We start from the raw sequence: 20665 nt of genomic DNA on the forward strand, positions 1-20665 counted from the left end.
CACACTTGCACGCCTACCCACACTGGCTCAGACTGGAACCATTTAAACAATGCCAATTAACAGGATGTGCATATCTTTGGGATGTGGGAGGATGCTGGAGCACCTGGAGAAAACCTACACAGACATGGGAAGAACACGGGAAATCCATACAGACAGTGGCCCCAGCGGGGAAGCAACTCCACTCAACATCCCCCATCAACGTTATAATAAAATGACATGATTTGAGGACCTGCTTTAGAACATGTATGTTAGGGAAAAACAAGTTTAAAAGGCCATTCTTCAGAATGTCATAGCAGTAATTATACTTGAGTGCTGAACTTACAGGTTATGTTATTTTCTTTGTGCCCTGTTCCTTCTAATTTTGTAACAGCAACATGATACTTCTGTAACTAGAAAACATCTTATTTCTTGAAAAGGAAATGTCAAAATTCTGATGCATGGTTTCTCCTTACCTTTTGAAACCACCTCCTTCTGTGTCTTTGACTTAGAGAGCTCAGAGTCCTGCTATGCTAGTTATGTCTCTTTGTCATGGGCAGCAGTGCACCAAAGCCCCCTGCCAAGTCAGGCTCATCTGCAAGTGACAGGAGATTCTGGACTGCCCACGTCATTAAGAACTAGTATAATCAGAATGCTCTAATGATTGGCTTAACTGTCTTGTCAGTCTTAGTATGATTCACTCCACTGGTCCTCTATTGTAAAACTTTGTTTTGTTTTTAAATTTCTAATTCCCCTGGCAAGCTCTTAACCACCAATCATAAATGCCTACTGGAAGACTTATCAATTATCTCAGATGCTGAGATTGATAATGGTTTTAGCAATTGCAGGCCCAAAGCATCAACTTGACTTCCTGCTCTCTTTGGGAGCACTCTCAGCTTGTTATGAATTGTCTACACTTTTCTCAACAATACCACTACCAAAAGTTAACAAACTGTTTTTTAAATCATAGGACTGGGATAAGAAGAACACTGCATGTTACATATGTATTAATATTTTCAATCTAATCCAGCTTGCAAATTTCAGACCTTAAAATAATCAATAGATTTGTAGTATGGTACTTTTGATTCACATTAGAAATAGGATCTGATTCTCAGAAAATAATTTGTATTAATAGTTAGAGCAACATTATTATAGCCATATCCTAATAGGGGAACACATTGATAACTGGAAATACTTAAGAAAAGTTTTCTGGATCTCTTATTAAGGCAGTATGGCTAGTTTTTATTATTAGTGACGTGGTTCCTGAGGTTAGAATGCTTCCTGGAAGTAAAGTAGTTAGAGTTTTTTTAGCATCTATGGAAAGATGATAAATAGAAGACAGGAAGGAAGTTGTGGGCAGAAGTACTGCTGAAACTACCTCTACCAAAGGATTTATAGCTGAGCAGTTCAGAAGGATATCATGCAACAGAATTATTCTTCTATCTCATTTACACAGAAATAAACTGAGAAGAATAATTTCAGTAAGTCTCCAGATCTGCCTGTTCATCTAGACAAAGGGCTTAGAACTTCATTTGCCTTCTTTTTCTGGTCCTGTCAATTTTGGAGAAGTGGTTTCTCCTTCCAGTACTATCTTACTGGATTCTTTTTTCTAGAGCATATGATTATTTAACCTTTGAGTCTCTTTCTGAGTAGCATGACATTTCTACAGGCAAAGGAAGTGAGTATAGACTCCCAGTTCTTTTCCTTTAGATGCTTACACTAAAATCTGAAGCATCCTCTTTGCCCTCGGTCACCTTCGAGTTTCCCAAGCCACTAAGATGGCAATGAAATTATTTGTTTATGCAGGTAGCAAAATCACTGATAAATGTCAAGCTGATAAATAATATATGAAACTCCATTTAGTTAATTTTAAAGGCAAAAAGGCTAACATGCCATCATTGCATCCATTCAGATGAAACCTTGGTTCTATGTTAGGGGAGAGATCTAAATGAAATATGTCCTTTATAGTTAGATGGTTAGATCTGTGGCCCTCTCAGCTTGCAGTTTTTCAGTGCCCTTAAAAATGATCAGAGAACTTTGCTATCACAACATAAGCTTTCAAAACAGTTGGAACGGAGCTTTTTCTTGTTGTTGTCATTCCAAATTATCTGAATCTTAGCTTTGTCTGTCTTACATTCACAGTGCATCTACAAAGAGCTACTGGGTTGTTTTTAATGCATTTTAAAAGCTGAGCCACCAGTTGCCAAATTATAAGCCAGAATTCTGTTAGTAGCATCCCAAAAATCTCTCATTACAATGTAATTTGTTATGAGTAGATAATATAATAAACCAGAAGTAGTTCTTCTGTCTTGAAGTTGCTGAGTTTCTTTTAAAGTGTGTGTGCATGTGTGTACATACTAAGGTTATGGCTAGATGTGATGTGCTAATAACACAGGTTCTAAAAAAAAAATAAGGGCAAAAGTAAGGGCTCAAACGCTTCCCATGCTGACTTTTTTTGACATAAAATGTGTGAAAAAGTATGTAGAAGGAAAAATAAAAGTAGAAGAAAAGAAAAAAATAATAATTAAGTGAAGCTGGAGTTAAACTTGCTTTATTTACCAAAGTAGGTGGGAGAAACATTGTTATTTCTAGTGGAGAGGTGAATCGTGTCTATTGAAGGATACTTGGCCCCACTGTAGATGGACTTTAGCTATCACTAGAAACACTTTTAAAATAACTTTAAAACTTTATAGTTCTAGGCTGAAGCACAGTGGCTCACACCTGTAATCCCAGCACTTTTTGGGAGGCCGAGGCAGGTGGGTCACGAGGTCAGAAGATTGAGACCATTCTGGCTAACACAGTGAAACCCCATCTCTACCAAAAATACAAAAATTAGCTGACGTGGTGGCGGGCACCTGTAGTCCCAGCTGCTCAGGAGGCTGAGACAGGAGAATCACTTGAACCCAGGAGGCAGAGGTTGCAATGAGCCGAGATCACGCCACTGCACTCCAGCTTGGGCAACAGAGTGAGACTACATCTCAAAACAAAAAAAAAACAAAAAAAACTTTGTAGTTCTGAACATTAGTGCTTTGCATTTCATTTTCAAACAATTTACAGTCAGCCCAATCAGTGACTACTTTAAAATACTGAGTTATATCCTGCTGCTGTTTTCACCTTCCTGTTTCCTCCATTCATAAACTAGGTAAGAAAGATAGGCCTTTTATTTTAATTTTCAATAATGCCTCAGCTTAGAATGAATTCTTTGGACTAAGCACTCTTTCTTCTTTAGAAGAAAATGCCAGTTTTTACAAAATGGATTTTTCAATATGCCAGAACCTAAAGAATTTTTTTTTTTTTTTTTAAAGACAGAGCCTCTGTGTGTTGCCCAAGCTGGCATGATCTTGGCTCACTGCAGCCTCCATCTCTTGGGCTCACATGGTTCTCATGCCTCAGCCTCCTGAGTAGCTGAGCTAATTTTAATTAGCCAAGCTAATTTATATATATATATATATTTTTTTTTTTTAGTAGAGACAGGGTTTCACCATGTTGGCCAGGCTGGTCTTGGACTCCTGACCACAAGTGATCTGGTCTCCTCAGCCTCCTAAAGTGCTGGATTATAGGCATGAGCCACAGTGCCCTACAAGGACTTTAAAAAATCTTTTCTGTGGAGCCTTTTTTTTTTTTCTTTAAATATTCCTCCTAATCAGATTTTTTAAAGGTCTTAATGCTTTTAGTGGCATCATGCTCCTGAAAATCCAGGAAACTCAAACTTAACCCTTTAGGTATTGCAAGTAGATAGGAAGTCTGATATTATCCTGAAGCCATCTGCTCAGAAGTGAGGGCCTGATTCTGGTCCTTGGTGTTGCTAACAAGGGACCAAAATAAAAAATAATTAATTTCTGGAAGAATCTAGCTATTTTTTCTCTTGGTAAAGTTATATTGTGGCTTTTCCTATAGAAAATAGCAGGTTAGGTAACTCAAACATCACTGAAGATAAACAAAAACTGAACAACATCCTTTTCAAAGAATTAACATGATGGTGAAGAACTGTTGGGCAGAGATCTGAAGGAGGGCGAGAATTAAGCACCCAAGGCTGCTTCTATTCAGAGGGCACTTGGAATTTATTCAGAAACACCTGACATTTGTGCTTTTGGTCTTTGTGTGAAGTCAGTTGATTGCTTCTGCTCCAAAGTTGGAGACTGTGATCAATCAACCCTGCCTCAAGCTGGAATCATAAAGGGTTGCATCCTTAGGCTAAGTGTGAACTAGTTTTACATCAGCTGGGTAAATCAGAGACACAAGGCTTTGATTTGGGATTAAGGTAGACCCATATTTATGGTGCCTAGCTGAAGAAGATGGAATTTTCTGGAGCAAGTTACTATCAGCCTAGACTACAAGCTTCTCCTGCAGATAAATTTTAAAATACAATATTCAGCCCACAGTTAAACATCCATGCACATGAAGATAGGAGATTCCGTGAACGTAAATGAGCAGAAATAACAGAACAGAAATGGACTTCACAGATATTTCAGATATTGGAATTACTGGGCACATGCTATAAAGCAGCCATGCTTACTATGCTCGGAGAAGTAAAAGCCAAGCTTAAAATTTTTGGCAGGAAACTGGAAACATAACACTTTCTTGTAGACATTCAAATGTTAAATGAAAAACTAATGAATACCTATATGGCAATACATTTGAAATTTAGATGATATGGACAAATTGTTAGAAAAACACAACTTTCTACAGCTGACTGAGGAAGAAAAAGAAAACTGTCTTCTGTCCAGTAAGTAAATTGAATTAGAGATCAACAGCCATCATAAACGATGAATTCCAGGTCCAAACTGTTTCAATGAGAGTTGTACCAAACATTCAAGGATGAAGTAATTTGTCTTCCATAAATTCTAAAGGGGAAAAAAATGGGTTCCCAATATATCTTAAGGGTAACATAACCTTTAATGCTCAAACTTATCTGTAGTTCAGAAAAGTCAAATTATAGTGCAGTCTCAATCATAAGCAAAAATCCTAAACAAAATACAAGTAAATGAAGCCAGCGATATATTAAAAGGACAGTGCACCATGACCATGTTGTTTTTACAAGGAATGCAAGTTTAGTTTACCAGTAGAAAATCAGCAAGTGTAATTTGCCACATTCACAGAATAAAAAGAAAAAATCATTATCACGTTAATAGATGGAGAATAAGGATTTGATAAAGTGTAGCAGTTCATAATAAACATCTTAGTGAACCAAGAATGGACCTTAAACCTGACTTTAAAAAAAAGTATTTACATAGGCCAGGTGCGGTGGCTCACACCTGTAATCCCAGCACTGTGGGAGGTCAAGATGGGTGGATCATTTGAGGTCAGGAGTTCAAGACCAGCCTGACCCAGCATGATGAAATCCCATTTCTACTAAAAATACCCAAAAAAATTAGCCGGGCATGGTGGCGCACACCTGTAATCCCAGCTACTTGGGAGGCCGAGGCAGGAGAATCACTTGAACGTGGGAGGCAGAGGTTTTAGTGAACTGAGATAGTACCACTGCACTCCAGCCTGGGCAGCAGAGTGAGACTCCATCTCATAAATAAATGTGTTTACAAAAAGCCTGCCCAAACCATTTTGTTCGATTATGAAAAGTTAACTTTCCCTTTAAAATTAAGAACAAGACAAGGATGCCTAATGCATTTACCTATATTGATTTTTGTTGTGGCTTTCTAGCAAGTTCAGAAAGGCAAGAAAAAGATGTAAGGATTGAAAGGAGGAACTAATATTGCTATTTATTGTGTACGTGGAGAAATTTTAAATCTCAAGAATCTACAGGTAAGTAATTAGAATTCAGTTTTCTCACTTGAAAAATTGTTTCTGTGTACCAGGAATAAGCAGTTAAATGTGAAATATGAAAGCCTCAAAAACTAAGAGAATGGATTAAGTGCCACAGAAAAATATAGCACACTATAAGGGGCATAGCGACAGTTGAAATTTTAAGTGAGTTCAAGTCGTCGAAGTAATATTTAAGCAAAATCTGGGAGAAGCAGCAGCTAGCCAAATAGGTTTTTGTGGAAAGAGCATGGTAGCAGAAGGAACAAGGAAATGCTAAGGCCTTAAAGTAAGATTGTGCCTGCCATGTTGGAGAAGCAGCAGAGAGACTGGTGTGGTTAGGTTGACATTGTGGGGAGAGAAGAATGATGGATGAAATTGGGGAGGTAATGGGTCTGGAGGCTTGATATGATAGAGGCTTGGGAGCCACAGTTGGCACTTTGGCTTTCATTCTGCATGGGAGCCACCACAAGGTTGAACAAAGTAGCAAAATGATCCTACATGACTCTTAAAATGATTGCTTTGGTTGCTGTGTCACAGAGAGATTATGGCGTGGGGACCAAGGTGGGAGCAATGAGACATATTAGAAGGATATTCTGTAATACTTGCTAACACGTGGAGTGGGTTATTCAGGGTGCAGTAGTGAAGATGGTGAACGTTGGATTCTGGGCACATTTTGAAGAAATAGCCTCATAGGATTTGTGGATGGATTTGAAGGGGTGTAGAGAAAAGAGGATCAAGACTTATGGGTGTGGTTCTCAGTGACTGGAAGAATAGTTAACCACCATTTAAAATGGAAAAGGCAGCAAGTGGAATATGTTTGGAGTAGGAAGGTCAGAAGTTCAATTGCAATGTTTGGGCTTCCAAATGGAGAGAGCAGACAGGCAGTTGGACAGAGGTTCTGCCTCTCAACAGAGAAGTCTGGGCTAGAGATATAAATTTGGGAGTGTTTTCTTTAGAAATTATTTATTGCCATGGAAATTAATGCTGTCACTCAAGAGGTGTGCCCAGAGAAGAGGGCCAGAGACATATCGTAAGGAAAACACAAGAATGAGCCACAGAATGAGAGAAGAGATATGCAGCATATGTAATGGCAAAGAACTGCAAATCAGTAAGAAAACAAACAACCCAGAGGAAAAACAGTGAATGATTTTTAACAGAGTCTTCACATAAGTACATGGCCAAAAAGCCAGTAAACAAATGGAAAAAGTATACAGCCTCATTATAGTCAGGAAAGATGAATTAAACCACAACAAGATACTCCTAATAAACTATTATGCATTGCAGGTAGAAATGGAAATCAGTATACACATTTGAAAACAATTTGGTAGTACCTAATTAGGTTGGAAATATTTATTCTCTATGACCCAGTAGTTTCACTTCTGGGTATATATCATATTACATGCACATGTATACCAGATATGTAGAAGAATGTTCTTTGTGCCATTGATCATGATCAAAAACTAGAAATGACCCAAATGCCTGTCATCAGTTGAGAGGATAGATTGTAGTATAAATAGCTGGATACTGTGAGGCAATGAAAATACAAACCACAATTAATAACAAGTTCATTCAGCAGAAGAAGCTGGCTGGATATGAAAGAATGCAAAACTAATGTTTGGAAATAAATGGGTACATAGGTTATTTAAAAAAAAAACAACTTAGGAAAAATATTAGGAAGTAAATACCATAAAGATTAGAATATTGATTATGTCTAGGAGTTGGAGAGGGGCTATAAACAGGAAGAGAAACGTGGGCTTTGGGGCAGACCAAGATATATGGGTGATGTCATAGATCTTGATTAATCGACCCCTCAACTGTTGTTTTGCTTATCCTGAGGCTTAATTTAGGGCAAACAGTCCACCTAAAGTAAGGATGTTATCATTTATTAAATCAGTATTTGCATTTGCAATGTATTTTCTATGTTTTGGAGTAGGATCAAGGAAATCCTAGTCACTGCCATTTATAGAGCTTGCAATCCTGTAAAGGGTGATTGAGAATGTACCCAGGTGCTCTAGGCTAGCAGCATACATCAGAGATAAGGGCAGAGGCTTTGAAGCCAGAGGCCCCAGTTTGAACCCTGGATTTACTCTTTATCTGTGAAATTTCGGGCAGATCACCTAACCTCTTTAAGCTCTGGTTTCATTCTTTCTAAAATACAGATAACAGTATCTACTGTAGAGTTACGGAGATTCAACCATCAAGTGCATTAGTGTATATAAAGTGCTTGACGTATAATAATCACCCTGAAGCCTTAGCTGCCTTTAAAAGTAGCTGATGGAAAAGATAGAGGAAAACATCATGAAATAGACATTAAAATGCACCTAAACGTTAATGTGCTCCCCATACCTTCAAGGAGGGTGAGTGCACATTATGCTGAGGGCCTGTGGGAAAGCATTGGGAAAGTCTTGTGCGCCATCCCCCAGTCTCGGTAAGTTGAGGGGAGGGATTTAGATCCTGTAGGCAGAGGCACAGCATGAGTGGGACATGTGGGCAGAGTGAGTGGCATAGTTGCCATAAGAGTGATCCAGCATGGCCAGCAGGTGTTGTGATCTAGAAGCCCTTGGACCAGTGTGGTCACCAAAAGTGTTTAGCCGGCATGATGGGATTTTTTTAAGAGACTAGAAAAGAACGTGAGCTTTTCCTTTAACTGTATTGGCTACCACTCCCTGGCTTAGACCCATCTATTCTTTTTTCTTTTTTTTTTTTTTTTTTTTGAGACAGAGTTTCGCTCTTGTTACCCAGGCTGGAGTGCAATGGCGCGATCTTGGCTCACCACAACCTCCGCCTCCTGGGTTCAGGCAGTTCTCCTGCCTCAGCCTCCTGAGTAGCTGGGATTACAGGCACGCACCACCACACCCAACTAATTTTTTGTATATTTTTTTACTAGAGATGGGGTTTCACCATGTTGACCAGGATGGTCTCAATCTCTTGACCTCGTGATCCACCCACCTCGGCCTCCCAAAGTGCTGGGATTACATGACCCATCTATTCTTTGTTTGCTGCATGCATGAACCCTGAAGACATTTATGCTTGTAAACCTTAGACTGTCACATCAACTGAATATGAAAATAGCATGAGGAAGACGTGGGAAGCTTGCAGAGGGATTGGATCATGGAAGGACTTGAATGTTATGCCAGTGAGTTTGGACTTAGTCCACAGATAGTAGGCAGCCATTGAAGGGTTTTGAGCAGGACATTGAAGTAATAGAACTTGTGCTAGGATGATCTATAGTGGACCTGGGGAGATCCAGTAGGAGGTTTTGGCAGTAGTCCAAAGGAAAAGGAATAAAAGGCCTGAACCAGACTGGGGCCATGAGCACAGAAAGGAGAGAATGTGTGTGTGTGACAGCTGTTACGGAGGCTGACTTCATGGGCCTTGGTAACTCATGAGATGTGAGGCATTGACCCAGAATACTGGAACCAGTAACAGAAGGGGAGGAGGTGGGAATAAGTGTAGGCCCAAGAGGCCCTTAGTGATGAAGTACTGAGTTTGAGGTGGGAGTCTGAATTTATGCTCAGTAGAACAGCTGACAGTAGATTCTTGAAAGACTCTTTATGTTCTGAGATTTTTTAGCTTTTTTCCAAAGTTCATATTAATAACATGATGGTTTTGACAGTAATGACTTAATTACTTTTTTCCAAAGCTCATATTAATAACATTATGATTGTTTTAATCATGTAATGACTTAATGTAGTTATTGTCCAGGGGTGGCCTTTACTTGGTTCAATGCAGGTAGCTCCATTCCTTGGTAACTGTCAATAAACCAAGGATGTTAGTTGTGGTACTGTGCGTAATAGAGGTATTTATTAGTTGACTAGTGAAAACAAAGCTGGGGCATCTCAGGTTTATTTATTTATTTTTTTGAGATGGAGTCTCACTCTTGTTGCCCAGGCTGGAGTACAGTGACACAATCTTGACTCACTGCAACCTCAGCCTCCTGGGTTCAAGCGATTCTCCTGCCTCAGTCTCCCAAGTAGCTGAGATTACTGCCTGCCTCAGTCTCCCAAAGTGCTGGGATTACAGGTGTGAGCCACTGTGCCCAGCCTGGTTTATTCTTAAATTGTCTTGAAAAAGCTGGGTCCTGCGGGTAGTGGTCCAAGGCAGGGACTGACTTGACAACAAGCCCAGACCTGCATATTGACATTTCGCACAACCTAGGATCCAGCAAACCTGCTGCTTCATGTTGGGTAGAAAGGTGCTCTAAGCATTCAGCCCACATGTGTACCTATGGAACCTGTTGGAGGAGGTTCTCCTACGTAAATGATTTTCATTGCGTCTACCTGCTAGAGAGAATTTACTGAGAATAAAAAGTCATTTGGTGCAGAGTTCTTGAATCTATTATGTAAAAGGCCTGGTTCATTGAAGTGATTCCAGAAACCCTTTGTAAATTATAAGTACAACAATTATTGCTAATTGGATGATGCTTAAGGCTAGCCTGCTTGAGATCAAATTAATGCTACACTGTATTATTTCATTGGGCTGGAAGTTTGCTTTGAGACTACATATGTAATCAGTGGATGTTATAAGGAAATGCTCATTTTAGTACTTAGAATTTTAAAATTATACTGATTTATAATTGCGTATATAGTTGCAGTATTGCTCATGCCCTTTTCAGTTATGTTAATATATTTTTCTTGTTGGATCCCAAGGAACAAACTTTATATAACCCTAATTCTGTTGAAAATGTGACCTGCCAAGGGGTTATATCTGATTCCATGGGGATATTTGTAGCACAAATAGAGTTATAAAACTGTTCCATAATCTTTGAGATTGACTTTATAAAAAATGTATTTGTAGAAAATTCTGATTTTTGAACAAAGCCTTTTAATCTGCCTAGGCATATAGCTTTATATATAAGGCAGACACATGAGTTTCATTTCAAAATATTAATAAATATACTTGACTATTGTTAGATGGAATGATTTTGTTATAGTTTAGGATCTCTGTCCTTATTGGAAGATTTAAAAAAAAAAAAAGCTTTATATATAAGGCAGACACATGAGTTTCATTTCAAAATATTAATAAATATACTTGACTGTTGTTAGATGGAATGATTTTGTTACAGTTTAGGATCTCTGTCCTTATTGGAAGATTTAAAACTGTTCATGTAATCGTATGTTAAGACCTATGATTAGAAATTTAAAGTCATGCTTAGAAATGTTTGCCCGTATTGAGATGATGGGCATCAGAGATGAAACTGAAAGCTAGTCTTGAGTCAGCCTGCACCAGGCTTCCCGGGGTTTTTATGTCTGTGGTACCATAAGCTATAGCTTTAAAACAGGCAGATTGATTCAGGGTGTTGGTTCAAACCCTATTGGAGCCACATTGCTTGAATTTACATGGTATCTGTTCAAAAGAGAATATTTGAATTTTTCTCAGACAAACTGTGAGAGGCAAATTATGTAGTTATTAGTTCTTCAAGGTCCTATGCACACATTTGCCTCCTACCTCTTGTTCATTTTAACCTTTGTTTCATGATTTTAGGGAACTGAGGAACTTCTGTGTTAACCTCAAGCAAGCCTTTTTTTTTTTTTCTTTTTTGACAAGATCGCAGTCCGTCACCCAGGCTGGACTGTAGTGGTGCAGTCACCCTCACTGCAGCCTTGACCTTCTGAGCTCCAGCAGTCCTCTCTCGCCTCAGTCTCCTGAGTAGCTGGGACTACAGGTGCACACACTACCATGACTGCCTAATCTATTTTATGTAGAGACAGAGTCTCACTGTGTTGTCCGGGCTGGTCTCAAACTCTGGGACTCAAGTAATCCTCCTGCTTCGGCCTCCAAAAGTGCTGGGATTACAGGCATGAGCCACTGTGCCTGGCTGTTTCTTTTTTATTGGCAGTTTCTTTGTTCCAAGGAAGAACCATATTTTCTGTTTCTGGTCTTTGTTCAGGAACTCCATGCTCTGCTTCTGTTGCATGTCACCTGAGAGGCGGCAGAACACAGCAGGCAGCAGAACTGTTTGTTTCAGTACTGTCTTTGGGAGATGATTAAAAACTGTGAATCTTTAGCAAACAGAGTTAGATTTCAGAATGTCTTGATACTTTCCAAATGGGTTAGTGTAACCCAGTGACCTTGCTTGAGTTCTGGTAATGACAACTTTACCATCAAATTTTCCTTAGGGTATAGCTCTCAAGTGAAAAAAGCCTCCTAAAATTGAGAGCTCTGTTAGGCTTTATTACTAGTTCAATCTGTAGTCTTAAAGGAAGTACCTAATCAGCTACTTACAGTGTTAGACCATCTGTCTAAATATGGATATTTTCCTGCAAGCTAATGAGAGCCTTACCTTTCCTCAGATTAACATTCTATGACAAACGCTGCTTGGTGGACAAGAGGTTTTTTAATATTAGATTATATCCTTTATTGCTTTAGTTTACCTCAAAGCAGAGGCATGATGCTAAGAAAAAGAAAAGGTTTCTTTCAAATAAAAAAATAGCAGCAATTGAAAACATTGGAGGAAAACATAGCTACTCTATTTGAAAAGCTATGCAAATAGTTTAAAGGTTTTACTACTTAAGATTATCATCTCTCAATAACTAGTAGATACTGGTGAAGCTTATTGTTCATAACTATTTTTAGGGCAAGGATGATATCTTAACTGAAGATCTTGCCTACCACTTCCAGAGTACCTGCAGATAGAAGACAGAACAACACACTTACTAAATGAAAGCCTCAGGCACAGATGTGCATGCTTTGCTATATTTTTTCCTCCTAAGCGATGCTTGTTCCATTGGGTTCATTTTGTCGAAAGTGCTGGGAACTCTTCTTGTTCTCTATTTATTCATCTTAGTTCTGTTTTTTATCGTTGTTTTAATCATTTATTTTGCCCTTCTGATTGTAATATCTTAGTTCTTCTTTTAATTGCTGCTTGATCTTGCAGAACCTGAGTTTGAAGAACTAGCTAAATATAGACTTGTCACTCTAAGTACCTCCTTATACCGGCTTTTCTCATGGGTCCCTGCAAGGTTGACCGCTGATTTTTTGGCCTTGAACATCAAAAGCAGTTGGAAGGGAAAACAGCATCTATTTAGTCAACATTTCCAGTGTTGGAAGACTGTCAGATTTAATTTTTTTTTCTTTTTTGAGGCAGAGTCTTGCTCTGTTGCCCAGGCTGGAGTGCAGTTGTGTGATCTTGGCTCACTGCAATCTCTGCCTCCCTGCAGCCTCTGCCTCCTGGGTTCAAGAGATTCTCCTGCCCCAGCCTCCTGAGTAGCTACAGGTACATGTCACCACACCCAGCTATTTTTTTTTTTTTTTTTTTTTTTTTTTTTGGTATTATTAGTAGAGAGAGAGTTTCACCATGTTGGCCAGGCTGGTCTTGATCTCCTGGTCTCATGTCATCCACCTGCCTCAACCTCCCACAGTGCTGGGATTACAGGTGTGAGCCACTGTGCCTGGCAAAAAAAAAACAGTTTTTTTTTTTAAACTGAGTATATGTTTTCAGGGCAGTGTACACTGTCAAATGTGGAGAGTGTTACATGTAACCATTTTGAGTTGATCAGGCCTGCCTCAGCTCTCAGTTCTCCACTGTACCCTAAGGAGGGTTTACAAAGAGACATCGAATCCCCTGGGCAAGCATATGTGGCTTATTTTTTCCTGTGTTCAATCATTTGACTTTCCAGGTGCTCAGGGTGTGGTAGGTACTGAAGTGAAACAATCTGAAGGTGACCTCCCTTGGGTTTGCTCAGTGATACACTGGGAGAGAGCACTGGTTTGGGGTGATGGGGGGGTCTGGGTCCCAAGCTCTGCCACTTTATAGCTGTATTGCTTCAGTCCAATAATGTAATTTGTCATATATAAAATGAAAATGACCATGCCTGTCTCAGTGCAGTGAAGAACCTGGTGTATAGTATCTGCCAAAATAGATGGCTTGAACATAAAATTAGGGAACAGTGTCCCATCCAGCCAAAAAATAAAACTTTTATGTGTTTCATTGTTTTTAGTGACTTTTACTTTGTTCCCTTAATTCTGAAACATCAGGCCAACTCCTGCTGTGGATCAACTAAACCCCTCAATTGAGAGTGGTATAAAAATAATGCATGATTATTAATGAGAACCTCCCCCAGAGCCTGTGGGTCCACTAGATTTCTTTTATTTTCCTTTGGTTTTGGTTTTGTAGGTTGGAGTCTGGTTTGTGTGTTTTTGTTGTTGTTGTTGTTGTTTTGAGACGGAGTTTCACTCTTGTTACCCAGGCTGGAGTGCAGTGGTGCGATCTCGGCTCACCGCAACCTCCACCTCCTGGGTTCAGGCAATTCTCCTGCCTCAGCCTCCTGAGTAGCTGGGACTACAGGCACGCGCCACCATGCCCAGCTAATTTTTTGTATTTTTAGTAGAGACGGGGTTTCACCATATTGACCAGGATGGTCTCGATCTCTTGATCTCATGATCCACCTGCCTTGGCTTCTCAAAGTGCTGGGATTACAGGCGTGAGCCACCACACCCGGCCCAGTTTGTTTGTGTTTTTAAATTTTCTCTTGCAATGACTCCATAGCATTATCTTTTAATTGCATAAATTAGATTTTTTTTTTTCGCAACAGAGTTTCGCTCTTGTTGTCCAGGATGGAGTGCAGTGGCACAATCTTGGCTCACTACAACCTCCACCTCTTGGGTTCAAGCAATTCTCCTCTCTCAGCCTCCTGAGGGTAGCTGGGATTACAGGTGCCTACCACCATGCCCAGCTGATTTTCATATTTTTAGTAGAGACAGAGTTTTACTGTGTTGGCCAGGCTGGTCTTGAACTCCTGACTTTAGGTGGTCACCCGCTTTGGTCTCCCAAAGTGCTGGGATTACAGGTGTGAGCCACTGTACCTGGCCAACATTTTTCCTCTTGGTTTTTAGGGAAGATGTAGGAAGTGTGGTATAGGGTCTCTGTATCAAAAAATAATTATCGTGCTGATTTTTGTGAAGGCATGCTTACTTGTACACTAAGAAATAGCATTCTGAGTAATTTACCTAATTTGTGAGTCTGACATCTTTGCATACATGATGCAAATCTGAATAAACTACAATTCATTTAATAAAAATCGGTATGAAATTTCTATTTTTAAAAAATGTATTTGTATGCCTATAGTATAAAACCTACAGGGTAGCAAAGAGTATATTGCATAACACAAATTTCATTCCTATCCCCTATGACTTTTGGTTTTAAGTTAGAGGAACCAGTTAGACACAGATTTACTAGGTATACACTTACATATTTGAGCCAAAATGGGTAATGTAACTTTTGTGGTGTAGCCCCTTACTTGGTTTGGTCACCTTTTGGAGCCAGTGTTTTTATGGCGTTTGAGTTGCTTGATTTCCACATCTGTGTGTTTTTCATTTTCTAGTTGCAGCATGAGAAAGCTGAACTAGAACAGCATCTTGAACAAGAACAGGAATTTCAGGTCAACAAACTGATGAAGAAAATTAAAAAGCTGGAGAATGACACCATTTCTAAGCAACTTACATTAGAACAGGTAAGCACCTATAGCTCTTCGTATACATTATATTTTCTCATTATCAGCTTGTTCTTTTAAGCTTTAAGATGCCTTGAGGAATTTAAGTGAAAAGTGTTTTTCAGCCTTCTCTTCCCGAAGTGGAGAATTCATTTCTGAAATAAGTATTGACAGGTTTACATAGTTCCTATCGTTCTCTCACACATTTTCTCTGTTTAAACCACAATTAATAAAGTTTCAGGAGATAAGTTGTGATGTACTGATTTATAGCGGGAAATGTCAGGTTCCTTTTTACAAAGCAAAGGGAGAAGAATGTTTTTAACCACACAATAGTTTCTGTGAAAGTTCCTAAGACAGTGTTGCTATGGAACTAAAATTGGTCTTTCAAAGCTTTTTCAGAATAAACAGTTAACATTTTCTTCTTTTGATTATTAGCAACCTTACCTGAGCCTTCTCTTCTCCCAGTCCAGACTCGTTGGTACAGACATGGAGTCATAGACTTGGTAACTCACTTTGGGTCAGCCACGTACTGGTTGTATAACCTTATGTTAACTTCATTAATTTCTCTGGGCTCACGTTCTCCATTTGTAAATAGAGCAAGACAGACTAAAACCAGAAATGGCAAACTCAACAAGGTACAAAGGTGGGAAGTAGTAAAAGCACATGATCCCTTTGTCCTCTGCCCTCAGCAATGTTGGGACATGGGCCTTGGGAGCCCAGACTTGGTCTGTGTACCCATTTATTGCACAGAACTCTGGGCAGCTATTGTCACTCCATTCAGGTGTGTCAGACTATATTATCGCTAGCCTTGGTGTTCCTCAATGCCTTTTCCAATGCTAGTGTCCTGAAATTTTAGTTTCCCTAAGTATAAGAGGCTGACTAGTGTACTGCTACCTGAGTTTCCATGTAAAATGCAGATTAAGATCTTCCAGCTGTTTGTATTTTAGATCCTGATTGCCCTGATTAGGGTAAGCCTCATTAAAGTTGTCTGATTTATCTCACATGCAGGATTCTCCCTGTGCACCTTACTCCATGTTAACTCATTCCATCAATCACTCTCAGGACTGCTCTAGTTTGAATATTTTACCTAAGAATGACACAGCGATGGTGCTGCAAGGTTTGAAGGGAAGTTAGGGTTTGTCTTAAGACTGACTTTAGTTATTTCTGTTATTCTTGTATTTACCTGTAGCAAAGCAGGAAATGGTACTAGGTTTACCATTCTGTTCAGAGCTTCACCTGTTTAATTCCCAGGATAGTCAGCAGCTCCAGTTTTGTTCAAGTTAAGCTTTGAAGATTTGTGTTTAAGTCCATGACATACCAAGTATTTACTTGTTAATCAAGAGTTAACAAAGTGACCATGTGAAGTTCTTACAGAAATTGGTATTAGAAGAGCTTTGCCTGGGCATGCCTTTCACAATGATGATTGTCAGTATTTTAAATATTATAGCTTCTCTCTGGTATTTTTCACAGACTCCTAAAGGAGACTGAAACTAGGGCTGTGACCCAGAGGATTTAGCTATGGCCACAAGGGGGAGGTGGTGGCTAAGTGTCAGAAAGAAGGGCAGTCTCATCCTACAGTCCCCGGGAGGAAGTCCTGCCTCCCTATCTTAAGACCTTTTGCAGACTTTAGTAACTGAACCCATTTAAAATGAAGTCTGAAGCATGCATTCTCTATCCAGTTTAATAACTTAGTGGCCTTTTAGACTTATTTTAATTCTTGATGGTAAAGAAATAGATTTCCACAATAAAATACATGTATTGCAAAGCCCATTCTAGAAGGAAGCCTTAGATCCAGCATATGAAGACTGTGTTTTAATTAAAGTGGAAAAATTTAACATTGTCATAAAAATTTCCCCCACTCTGCTTTGGGTATGACCAGGATAATTAAATGTATTTTGTTTGACTATAAATAATTTTAGTCAGCTAATTTGTCCTACCTGTTTTCCAGGAAGATAAGTGTGTATATTATTTAAGCCTCAAATGTCTCACTACCTTCCTTGAACTGGTTATCTGTCTCTTGAGTTATGGGCATATTTATGCTCATGTGTCATTTGTGATCTGGTCCCTTTAACTTTCTTTTTTGCCCATGCTGCTGTTGATGCCATCGTATGGCATGCATCCTGCATTAATCCAATATACCTGTATTATATTGCCTGCTGTGTGTCACAAACTCTTCTAAGAAAGATGACAGGAGGTCCCTGGCCTTTGAGGATCCTGCTCTAGGGAGGCCAGTTCTGAGGGATGCACTGGGTAGAGTAATGTGATGGAGGAGAGTAGTGGTGCTACTACCATAGCACAACAGCCCCCTAGCCAGTAGAGAATGCCTGCAGCTGCTCTGAGATTGATGCAGAAGAAAAGATACACACTGGCTAATTGGGTTTATGTTCAGCTATGTTGCAGAGAAGCAGAGGTGGGAGAGGAGGCAGAAATGAAAAGAGAAAATAGGTAGCAAAAAGTGCTTTCAGGTACTACATAAAACTGCCAAGAACAGAAAAAGAGCTGTGAAGATGTGAAGTTGACTGCCCCTACTCTACTTCAGGGTCATGGAGTAAGAGGAGGTTTTGGTATCTGCTGTATGGTATACTTGAGGACTTAAGCTTAACTTTCCAGTGAATGCCAGATGGAAGGAAGCCACATAGCTCTACCAAGGCTTGTGCAAGCCTCAGTGCTAACTGTGCTCAGTGGCTGCCTTCAGCCACTAGATGACATTGGGTGACTTAAAGAGGCTTGGATGGGACCCCAGCTTCCAGGGGCATCACAGGGAATGACCCTCACTCAGCTCAGTGCCCCTCACCATCTACAGCTACAGCAAATCACAGAGGCCAGGGTTTAGAATTATGAATTTGAATCCTCAGGACAAAATGTTATTTTTCTTCATTGTCTTAATGAAACAGGGAAATATCTAGTATATTTTAAGATCTTTCGGGAAGGAAAGAAAACTTTCACATTTCCAGTTCTTAGAATAGTTGCTCCTAACTTATTAAAAACAGTTAACAGTAGCGCTAAGGATATAAGATGGCCTTTCTGCCTTGCTGGTCTAGAAAGTAATTCATTTCAAAAAATATGCCCAAACTGGTATCATAGCCAGTCCCCATACAATTCTGATGCTACTAGTAGCTACAGCAACTAACTCTAGTGAATTTTACTGATAATCTGTGTGTCTTTGTGATTTATGAGTGAACTGAATGGCCAGTGGCTCATGTTCAGGTTTGCATCCTTGGGTGATTTGGTTTTATTAGCTGTTGTAGAACATGGTTGTATTAGTCCTTTTTCACACTGCTGATAAAGATATACCCAAGACTGGGCAATTTACAAAAGAAAGAGATTTAGTTGGACTAGTTCTACGTGTCTGGGGAAGCCTCACAATCATGGTGGAAGGCAAGGAGGAGCAAGTCACATCTTACATGGATGGCAGAGGCAAAGAGAGAATGAGAAAGATGCAAAAACAGAAACCCCTGATAAAACCATCAGATCTCATGAGACTTATTCACTACCATGAGAATAGTATGGGGGAAACTGCTTCTATAATTCAATTATTTCCCATCTAGTCACTCCCACAGCATGTGGGAATTATGGTAGTACAATTCAAGATGAGATTTGGATGGGGACACAGCCAAACCATATCAATGGTGTTTCTTAAATTCACAGGTATTTTAGAATTCCATTCATGTTAAAAGCTGCCCTTGCAGATTCTGACAGTTAGAGGAATCCATTGAAATTGTGCTGAGTAGAGCACCTACTGATTTTTCTGTGCCATTTTAAAAACACAAAGAAAAACCATGTTGCTTGAGGGTTCACTTGCATTAAAGAAATGAAATTTAGTGACTACCATGCATACTTTGTAGTTTAGTTATTAATATGAATTTCAAATTATGGAAGTCTTGGAATCTTTTTTAAATCAAACATTTGCATTGTAAAAGTGATCCGTTGTTCTTTCAAGACAGTTTGGAAAACAAGTACAAAAACGAAAAAACATGACCTAGATTGCAATTCCCCTAGAAAAACAGCTATTGATGTTTTTTCTTCATCTTCTCCTCCTCTTCCTTTTTCTCTTTCTCTCTTTTTAAGTGGATTTAAAATTGGCTACCCTGCTTTTTAAAAAATAAAACATCATAACTTACATCTGCACATTTAGATAAGCTGTATTGGAGACATAATCATATTAAGTCCTGAAATCGGCTTGGTGGGAATTTGATTATAGCAAGTCTACGTTGATGTTTCAGTTGCCTGAGAAGCTTGGGTACATTCATCTCATCTACTGCTTGTCCGAGAGAGGTGGGGAAGAAACCTCAGATAATAACTGAAAAATAAGTGGGATTTTGTGCCTTGTAATTGAGAAAACTAGGGTCGATACACAATACTCAAAAGAAGCTTCAGGAGGCTCTCTGTTCAGTTGATTTGTTTTGGAATCCATTTGTTGGGATGTGATGAAGCCATCTAAGGGATGCCAACTCCAGACCTGTGAAAGTAGACTCTGAGCTCTGTCAAGGGACAGATAAGGCTCTCTATAGGATATGAAAAAGGAAAAATATTCCCCAGAATTCCTTAGACTTAACTTCAATTAAATAGAAAACTCACTGTGTTTCATCTTGTAAGACTATTTTGAAGCATCAGATGCCACATGTAGGTCAGTTTGCACCGGTGATATTACATGATAGGAGGGGAAATCTCAATGTATTTCCTGTGTAAAAGGAGAGGCAGCTCGTCAGGATCAAATGATGTGCATTTTCTGGTCACACACTGGGGACAAAGACCTTGCATGTTAAATTGAAGGGCACAGGTGTGCTACAGTAGAGCAGTCAAACCCAGAGATACTATACTGAGACTTCCCTGTTGTAACTGTGAAATGCGCAGGTCTGTTTCTTTATGATCAAAACAAGAATTTGGTTGATGGTTTAGAAAGGTATTCTCCATGCTACATCCAGATCCATTTCACATGCAAGGATACACAAAGACTCAAAACAAAGGGATGGAGAAAGATTTACCAACCAAATGGAGAGCAAAAATAAATAAATAAATAAAAAGCAGGGGTTGCAATTCTCACCTCTGATAAAATAGATTTCAAAGCAACAAAGACATAGTGGTAAAAGGATCAATGCAACAATAAGAGCTAACGATCCTAACACCCAGATACGTAAGACCTATAAAGAGACTTAGACTCCCTAGACTCCTACACAATAATAGTGGGAGACTTCAACATCGGTATTAGATAGATCAATGAGACAGAAAATTAATAAGCATATCCAGGACTTGAACTCAGATCCGGAACAAGTAAACTTAATAAACATTTATAGAACTCTCCACTTTAAATACATAAAATATACACTCTTATCAGTACCACATCACACCTACTCACAGGTTTAAATGAAATATTGATCGGCCATTATTAAGCACAATTATTGGTATAAAAGAGGTTTTCAATACCCATTTTTAGAATAAAGCGACATTCCCGTTCTCTCTCCCTCTTTTTCTTCCTCTCCTTCACTCCTTTTTTTTTT

General features: G+C 39.2%; 1 protein-coding gene across 1 annotated transcript in view; it reads left to right on the plus strand.

Moving 5' to 3' along the window:
* CCDC6 (coiled-coil domain containing 6) overlaps positions 1-20665 on the plus strand; it is a 114831-nt gene that overhangs the window by 59380 nt on the left and 34786 nt on the right. Inside the window, exon 3 of the mRNA XM_002756339.6 lies at positions 15060-15188. Within this exon, the coding sequence (XP_002756385.1) occupies positions 15060-15188 (129 nt within the window). The remainder of the gene's footprint in view (positions 1-15059; positions 15189-20665) is intronic.

Source organism: Callithrix jacchus, chromosome 12 (genome assembly GCF_049354715.1).
Source record: "Callithrix jacchus isolate 240 chromosome 12, calJac240_pri, whole genome shotgun sequence".
In the NCBI taxonomy this organism is placed as follows: Eukaryota; Metazoa; Chordata; class Mammalia; order Primates; family Cebidae; genus Callithrix; species Callithrix jacchus.